The following is a 9,737-nucleotide window of genomic DNA, read 5'->3' as shown; positions in this document are numbered from 1 at the left end:
CATATACCAAGCCCTTGTATATGCTCAACAATTGCAATCCAAAAAAATAAATATATTCAGCGATTCCCAAAGTGTTTTACAAGCTCTGCATTCACTCGCCCCTCATACAAATACATATGTCTACGAAGTCAAGTCTCTCCTATTTCGACTTGAAACATCCGGTTTTGTTATAACGCTAATATGGATTAAAGGGCATAATCGGCACGTAGACAACGATATGGCCGATCTAGCAGCGAAAGACGCTAGTGCAGATACCGAGAATATATTCCAAATCAAAATTCCGATTCCCGACTTCTTTCCAAATATCAAAGCTGCAGCTCAACAAACATGGTGCACACAATGGCGATTATCTGCTCGTACGAAAGGACAATATTACTACCAACTTCAATCGAGTATTCCCACACTACCGTGGTTTGCAACTGGTACGTATACACGACGTCACATTACTAATATCATCCGACTACGATTTAATCATGCCTTAACCCCAGTATATTTAACTCGATTTCACATTACGAACGACCCAACTTGTTCCTGTGGAGAATCTGAGTGCGATAGTGACCACTTGTTCTTTCATTGCCCCCATTATGCACATCACCAGACCATTTTGATGCAGAAATTACTTAAAGTTCAAGTATCTTTCCCTACACGACTTTCAGTTTTGTTGCACCAACCTTCGTCTACGATCATTACTATTTTAAATGAGTACCTTGATAACACTCGCATCAAATTGTAATCACGATTTAGTTTTGCAGTTGGTTTTGTTCCGACATGTTTGTGAGGTGGCACTTCTCAATGTCCCTGGTTTCAAGGTTCTTATCATTTTCCGATCTCGTACAGTGTTACTCCTATTCCTGCTTACTAAGTTCTTTGTGTCTTTGCTCAGTCCCGAATGTACTACCTCCATAACCCTCCTCATACCCGATATAATCTTACTTCCTTAAGTGAATCTATCTTCGTGTGATCATGCTAAAATCGGACATTCGTGTTGTAAACGTGTGTTTTTGTGATATAAGTGTTTCATATTAATGATCTTGTGACTGGGAAAAAGTCTTTTGAATCCCAAATAAATATCTGCAAGACAAGACAAGACATGCTTTCCTAAATTCAGCCTGATTTACTGACTGTTACAAATTAAATTTGTTCTTCAAGAGTTTGTTTTAAGTGATTAAGCAACATCCAAATACATGGTTTTGTTTCTAAGTGGCTGGTATGTTGTTATATAAGGCGCGTATTAGCCTATTCTACAGCTAATTCCGTTAAGTGAGTTATGGATTTTCTTCATTGAGGAATTGTGATTTCTATCATTTTACTCTGTGTCCACAACCTCTAACATACTCTCGGTAATGTTCAAATTCAATAATTAAATTTTGCTAAATATATAGATCCCAATTGAGAATGTTAGAAGTTAGTACTAATCGTTCTCAGTTTCAGCATTTACATATTTTTAATATTTAATGTTATTAATTTTCTTAAATTTTATTTTTAATTAAGCATGAAAAATGAATACGCATATAACTAGCTTGCTTTTTATAAAACTTCCAGCCTTTGCGTTACAAGTGCCTGCAAGTTGTGTGTAGTAGCCAGGGTGCGAAATCGCGGGGGGTGGGAAGGGAAGGATGTTTCCCCCCACCGATGATTTTATCTCAGAGGTTTCCCCCCCCACTAACATTGCCCGGGGGTACATTTCATTATAAAATAAACAGCAAAATGTAGAACCGATAGTTTATTACTGAAATTAATGACTAACTGGGCATATTTTCATAAAAACAACAGAAATAATTCAAGTGACTGCCAGACCTTGAGCAATTAAACAACGCAGCAGTGACAACTCCGCACCTGCAACCTATTGTTGATGTTTCACCCTGCCAAGTCCATCCTCCCTTGTCATTGCTATAAGTAGCTCGAGTTTACACCACTGCTGTACTTCTTGGAGTGGGTGTGTTTCCTATAGGTATCAATAGGACAATATTCACTTGAGCAGGGTACAAACTGACAAATTTGTTCATTCAACACATAGCCCTGGTAGAGGAAAATTCCATTAAATAAAGCAATAAACCATGGAAACTCGCGCCTCGTCTGGCCTTTCTTAAGATAGCGAGTCTTTCATAAACTTCTCAGCTGATTGTAATAACGTTCTAATGTTTATCATTCCTGTTATAACAACAAAGTTCGAACAAAAATATCTCAAATTTACATTTTTTTGGCTGGAGAGGGTAATTAAAATACAGGGGAATTTTAACCCCCCCCCCCCACCAGGTAGGCCCTACTGCCTGAAAAAAATTAGTAGTTAAGCCCTATGTTCCTTCTTCCCCCCTCCCACCACTTCTTTCTGATTTCACACTCTGGTAGTGGCAATATATCTTATATCTAAATTCAGTGGAATGAGGATTTTTTTCTGAAGAGCAACGCAGATGAAGAAATGCAGATGGTAGTTTCAGAAAGAAATTGTGATATGTAGTATGTGATTTTAATTATTATTTTGCTGTGTTACCTTTTTGTGCAATTTTATAGTGATGCTGTTAACGTTGAGTTGTTCTTTACCCTGTATACCGCAACATATGGTAGTAGGATTCAAAATCTTGAGAGGTTTCTATTTAGGATATCTGTATCTTGTTACATCAGTGTTGTTATGGAGATTCTCCTGTATCTCATCATTACCCCACAGCAGCTATATCCGGTATTTTTTCGTGATGATTTAGGTAACAGTAGGCTGCCTCTCTGATTTATTGGTGTGTAAAAGATTTTCAGGGGTGAGTGACGGTGAGTTTGCATGGGGTCGAATCCTATGATCTGCAGTTCTGAAATACTTTTCTGTGGTTTCCCCATTTTATCATTAATTAACCTTAATTAATGCTGCTGCATACCTAATCTTATCCCTTTCCCTTGGAGTTGTTAGTGCAACATTAAACTGCTAGCACGAATGGAAGAACAATCTTCAGGAATAAATTCTGGCTGTGGAAACAATAAAAGGGAGTTGCTTGAAAGTAAATTCAGTAACATATTATTAGAATAACCTGTGATGGCCAGAACAAGTAAACATGGCACTCTTCAGTATTGTCCCCTACAGTGAAATATACAAAATACAATTGATCATAGTTACCTGAATAGATATGTGTTTACATAGAAATCTGCTCCCTGGCAATGCGTAAGAATCAACTCAATTAGCCACAGGAACGAAGCTTGTATAACCTGTAGGAGAAATTTTAGTATTCATTGTTAGTGCAGTATGTTTACATTTACAGTAATATATCACAAAGTGACTAACGAACACTGCTATTGGGTGAAATGAATTCTGAGGCACTACTCGAGGTATTCAACATAGACAATTTTTTTGCCACCTGGGGAACAATAAAAGCTGCTAAACATTTAAACCACTCATTTGATATGGAACTCCCTACAAGGGGCACTCTGGTAAACACCATTCGATTGTGTCATTAGACAAGACATGCATAGAAAAATAAAGAAAAGGCACTTAAGTAAAGGTTGGTGGCATTGTTCAATGAAATGAGCTGATAGCAGTATTGTATAAATTTTTGTCTTTATTTCAACAGAATTTTCTTCATTTTCCATTTCCAGTCTTCTGGGTAGAAATGTGAATCAAGAACCTCCTCAGTTTTTCTCTCTCTGCCACTCCTTTCCTACCTCGAATTTTTTTTTCTACTTTTACTCTACTCTTCTCAGTACCCTCCTTACCGTAGCCATTCACCCCTTTCTGGGCAATCCTCGATATCTTTCTCCTATGACTTCCTCTGTAAATACATACCGTGGAACTCTATACTCTTCCATTCTCATCATTTGTTCATACCATTTCAGCTTATGCGTCTCTATCTTGCCTTTCATTTCAGGGTATCCAATTCACTCCCACATTTCTATGTTTCTGACTTTATCCCTTTATGCCCTCCCTATATTTCTCTAAGGAATTTCATCTTGGCCTGTTGCATTCTGCATTATCATGTTTTTGTTGTTGTCCATGTGCTTGGTGCATATGTCAAAATTGGTGTGTAATACATTGGATGCAAAATTTTCTTGCAATCCATTGGATGTCCCAGTTACAGACTATACATCTCACACATTGGTAAAACTCATTGGCTTGTTCAAGTCCCTATCCAATTTCTTATTTTATTTACCCATCCTCTTCAATTATTCTCTCCGAAAACTTGAAGCTTTCCACAACTTCTAATGGTCTTCCATTTACTTCAGTATTCCCACTTCCTTCTTTATTACCTCTCGTCACCACTACTATCGTACTCTTTTCCACACTTATTTTCATTCCATATTCCTCCATCTCCTGATTCCTTGCATTATCTTGTTCTTGTGCTTCCATTTCATCTTCTGCCCATATTACTGTCTCATCTGCAAAGTGCGAGGCCTTTGCCTCCTTGGTTCCCATTTTTTGTTGTATACTCTTGTGGATTTCATCCATGATTGTAATGAAGATTGTCGGGGATAAAACACATCCTTTTTGAAGTCCTGATTCTACTTTTAAAAAGTTTGTTTTTCCTATCGCAGTATTCATACTACATACTCACTCTTCGTTCATGGCTTTTTATAATTGGCTCTTCACCTCTCTCTACCTTCTTTTTTATCAATGCATCCAAGACCACTTGCCATGGTACACTGACATATGCCTTCTCAATATCGATAAATATCATCACTGAATCCAGCTTAAATTCCCATCTGTTCGCTATCACGTTCTTTAGGTTCAACAGATTGAAAAATTTTAAAATTATGTTTACACTTAGCAAGGAATATGACACTGTATGGAAGTGAAACACATAATAACTGGTGCCAAGAAAAAACAGAGTTGAAGCCTTTTAGATGCCATGTTATCAGAAATTCTTGAAGATGAGATTGATAGAACATGTCTCAAATAAAGAGATAGTGAATAAGCTTAATGAGAGGAGAATGGTTTGAGAGAATTTGATCCTGGGCAGGAAAATTTTGATAGAACATATTTCAAAGAACTGTGAACTTTTTCAGTTAGTTTTGAAGTTGAAATGAAATGTCGTATGGCTTTTAGTGCCGGGATATCCCAGGAAGGGTTCGGCTCGCCAGGTGCAGGTCTTTCTATTTGACACCCGTAGGTGACCTGCACGTCGTGATGAGGATGAAATGATGATGAAGACAACACATACACTCAGGCCCCGTGCCATTGGAATTAACCAATTAAGGTTAAAATCCCCGACCCAGCCGGGAATCGAACCCGGGACCCTCTGAACCGAAGGTCAGTACGCTGACCGTTCAGCCAACGAGTCGGACAGTTTTGAATTTGATTATAAAAGATAAAAGTGGTAGGAAGATTCCAGTATATGGACCCGGGTGATCAGAGTGATATGCAAACCGTACATTCACTGAATTTTCAAGAAAGGTCATCTTGTTGCGGTTTCAGTACCATATAAAACTGTATGTTAAATAGCTATTAATATGATATAAGGTGTCATGTAATACTAGGGGTCCTATGACTATGGTCTTGATATCGACAGATAAGTTAAATTATATTACGGATGTGATCACTGTTTTAGAAATCATGTAAAACTGCAGGTCCTTAGCGTTGATTGAAGTATTAGTCATAGAAAACTTGAGGTCCTATAGGTATGATCACAATATCAACAGTCATGTAAAATTTTGGGTTTTGTGGTTGATCATAATATTGATGGTCATTTAAAATGACAAGGTTGTTGCTTAGTCTGTTAACAAAGACCATAAGTATCAATGACATTAATAAGGTAATATATTTTTCTGGCTTATGTTTCAGTGTAAGGTCAGTAGAAGTAATCAACCATTCCAGTACCTTCTAACTACTTCAGTTTGCAGTGCAAAATGGACCTGGAAGCAAAGATCAAAGAGGAACCAGACTGGATTGAAGGAGAGACAACGGCATCGCTTGTAAGTCTCATACCAGATAACTTTATAGGGGTCAGAAATTAACCCTTAACACCTTGAGTGCCACGTGAGACCAACGTTGACTCACAGAGCTTAATGCCATTCGGGCCGCGCGAGTCCGCTGTGGACTCATGCGCACTTTCCAAGTCTCCGACCCCGTGGTGCCATACTTTCATCACACTTGACATGTAAACGTCTGTTAAATGAAAGTAGGTGGCCAGTACGTTATGAATCTATTCTTGGCCTGTTCATTTGTGAGTCTTATGTGACAGGACATAGCCTGTACGTCACTGTAATATATCAACCAAAATAAATAAATTATGACGGCATTATTTTTTGTTTTCAGATCGTGTCATGTGTACAAATAACAAAAGCTTGTACTGTACAGTGTACTCATTGTTCATTGTCTCATATCAGGGTTTGTAGACGAACATAGGACATAAAAATTACATGAACTTTCTAGAAAAAATATTTGTAACTTTGTCTCATTCGCAATCACACCGCAAATTGGTACACTTTTTTGCATATGAATTTAAAGTATAACAAATGAGACTTTCTGAAGAAATATAATTCAAACTGTGTTTCACAATCACACTACAAATTAGTGCACTTTGAGGAAACAGTCCAAACAGAAGAAATTTTCACAGGCTGGTCATTTGAACTTAGACTGTACAGTCTTTCTCATGGCATATTGCCTTTCTTGATTCCCGATGGGTCTCTTCATAACAGTTACTGCATCTCCGTCTTCCCTGCCGGCTTACATCCTCCAGTCGGTGGGGCAATACCTGCTTCTTTGGTACTTGTGGGGAAGTGTGAAGATCTTTGATACTGGTACCTGTTAACTGTTCAAAAATGTCCTCTTTGAACAGGGTACCAGATATACTCTCATTCCCAAGTTGATTGGAAATATAGATGGCATTTACTGTACTTGTGCTGATCAATATCTATATAGCTATGTTTCTGTATCATTTTACTTCCCGTCTCAGGGAATTACTATAGCTCTTTTTATGATCTGATAAATCAATGTACGGTTTTCATGTGTTATACTCTATAACACTCCGTGGTTTTTGCACTTCACCATCCCTCCTCTGAATAGTGACCATCTCACCAGTGTGTTTAGTTGTCAAGATTAACACATCTCTTTTATCATGCCATTTCTGAACAACCACACCAATGTTACTTTCACGGGCTCTTGTCTCTCCTCTTGCTAACTTTCTTTTAGCAACATAGGTTGGATTTTACGTCCGATTAGATTTAAATGTTCCAAAGATATGAGTTTTATTCTTTAGTAGTTCAAGAGCTAATGAGACAGATGTATACCAGCATGTCAGGAAGGTGAAAACTGTGCTAGAGTACGTGGTGACACATTGGTCTCACGCGGCCTATACAGCCGGAAGGTAGTGTCAGTGGCCGCGTGAGACCAATGTGTCACCACAATTTCAACACAATGTTACGACTACAATTTTGGCCCAAGATGACTAAAAGGTACATTTCTGTAATGAGATGCAATATTTTATACTCTATAGTAAGAAAAAAAGAATGGCCTGGATGGATTTATTTTTTACTGCATATGTGGCACTTAAAATCTGAATAAGTTTGGCAGGGGCACAATTTTCTATGTGCTTCCTCAGTATTAACACCAGCAGTCACCAATTGCTGAATGAGCATCTATGCGTAGTAAACTCTGTTTTTTTTTATATGTCTGGGAATACACCACAATGTGCTACACAAAGCTGCCAACTCTTAGGAACTTAAGGTTAGACTTGGATTAGTCTGTACTTTTTACTGTCAGTATTGAAATTACTTTGGTTTAGGGGTTGCACCTTTTTTATTTTGCCCCTTTGATTATAATAGATGATGGTTGACCGACCGTACTTTTTAAAAAACTAACGTCCTCCTACAGTACTGCACCACCATTAGCACCAAATGTTAAGAATTATTACTCCTACCATAATTAGTGTAGAAGAAGTTAAATCACAAATCTTTCATTAGTGTTTCTGAGCCTGGATACACCAGTCTGCTAAACAAAATGTCAACACTGGTGTGATAATTCTGGGTTACCCTCACACCCACAATGTGCTGGAAGATATTACGTGTTTCAAGGAATGGATAGATTTGCCTATGACATACGAGGGATGAAATACCTCAAAATCTGAATGTACGTTCTCTCAAAATAAATATTTTGCTCATATGTTGAATTCTTCTAGAAAGACGGAATAGTGATTAGCTCATTTTATTCCTCAAATACAGGTCAGGTTCTATGATATATACAGTAGAGAACCATGTCTAACGGCTCTAGAATGTATGGTTTCTGAGAATAATTTCTTTTATATGCCCCTTCTTAGTGGGCTCTGACAATTTAAGGACTTCAGGCACATTAAACAGAATTTTTTCTTTCCTCATCGTCATTATTTCCTTGTCCTTTTTGTGCATCCTTTTCATCCATTCCTTAGTTTAGCCACTGTTCTCTTCTGTATTGAATGTGTTAAGTTGGTATATTCTAGAACTTGTTACTTTAATTCACTTTTATTAGTTACTTAACTTACATTAGAATATAAGCTTTTCATCACAGTCCCTCCCCCCTTTAATGCTGACAAGGTTTTATGAATCCTCGAGTGAAATTTAAATGTCTCGTAGTAGATCATAAAAGATCTTCTGAAACTGCAAATATACACTCTAACACTGCTGATTCTCCACTGTCGGTGTCCTCATCCCCTCAGCTCCTCACAGAACACTACATAACATGCTTACAGTAGTAAAATATTTCATTTCTAGCTGCTTTAACTTTGGGCTTCATCACATCTTTCACTGTTATATGACTGTGATAAGTCTGCTTCTTTCATATTTATGTTTTTTATTTTACACTTGGAATCATTGAAACAGAACTGTATTAATGTTTTATGTAGCTCCTGTGATCGCAGCAAAACCATAGTAGAGAATGTAATTCCATTATTTCAAGTAATTTTAATCTGTCTTTAAACAGACTCTGTGCTGAGAATAAAAAATCATTTAGAAGTGTTGTAATGCTTCTAATTGGTTCAAACAATGTTTATGATTTGACTGATATGATTGAACATATGAAAACAGTTCATACAATTTAGTGTTTATGCATATGGCTGCTTCCTTCCAAATTCTGTGTGAGATAGCCCTAATTCTATCCATGGTATTATATCTTCTGATATGGCTAGAAAATATTTCGCATTTTATAGTTTGTTCTCAGTCTCATCCTTTCTCTGACATAAGGAGTGAGCAGGAATAATAACACCTTTCTCAGTACAGCCTTTGGTTATAACAATCCTCTGCTGGAAGAAATCTTCCTTAAACATTAGTGAAATTCCGGAAGTACCTGTAATACTGGAAATTAATGAATTAACATGCTCATTTGTTAATGACTGTATTGTAGATGTGTGTTATGAGCATACCTAATATATCTTATTTTCCACAGGAAAATTTCAAACATGTATCAGAAGTGATTGCTCTGAAAGAAGAAGTTAAATCAGAGTTAACAGAGCCAGGGTCGATGCAGGAAAACTCTCTTGAGGTAATGTACATAATTTGATAAGCCATCGTCAGATAATCGAAATGGGTAGAAAATGGCTCAACAGATACTGGGGTTTGATCCATCTTTTTAGTGCACATGATTCATAGTCCTACTGATAATATATTTTTTTTATGAGATTGACTGTTTACATACCTAGTTTTCACTTTTCCTTCAAGTTGTTCTGCGATCTTACGTTATGAATTGTGCAGCAGTTAGGATTATTCCAAAGACCTCTGCTCTATGTCATTTGCTAGCTGGTATCATTCCTACTAATACTTTGGAATTCGTAAATTAGTTTTGAACACCAAGTAGC

At 37.2% G+C, this 9,737-nt stretch overlaps 1 protein-coding gene across 1 annotated transcript in view; it reads left to right on the top strand.

Annotated features, from left to right (window-relative positions):
• The first annotated feature begins 868 nt into the window (after positions 1-868).
• The window catches only part of LOC137503227 (hypermethylated in cancer 2 protein-like), a 58,585-nt gene continuing 49,716 nt past the window's right edge, over positions 869-9,737 (top strand). The window contains exons 1-3 of the mRNA XM_068230767.1: positions 869-1,260; positions 5,756-5,886; positions 9,329-9,424. Coding sequence (XP_068086868.1) covers positions 5,821-5,886; positions 9,329-9,424 — 162 coding nt within the window. The 5' untranslated portion in view covers positions 869-1,260; positions 5,756-5,820. The remainder of the gene's footprint in view (positions 1,261-5,755; positions 5,887-9,328; positions 9,425-9,737) is intronic.

This window comes from Anabrus simplex, chromosome X (assembly GCF_040414725.1).
Source record: "Anabrus simplex isolate iqAnaSimp1 chromosome X, ASM4041472v1, whole genome shotgun sequence".
Classification (NCBI taxonomy): domain Eukaryota; kingdom Metazoa; phylum Arthropoda; class Insecta; order Orthoptera; family Tettigoniidae; genus Anabrus; species Anabrus simplex.
The sequence above is the reverse complement of the archived record's forward strand: the minus strand, read 5'-3'. Positions and strand labels throughout refer to the sequence as shown.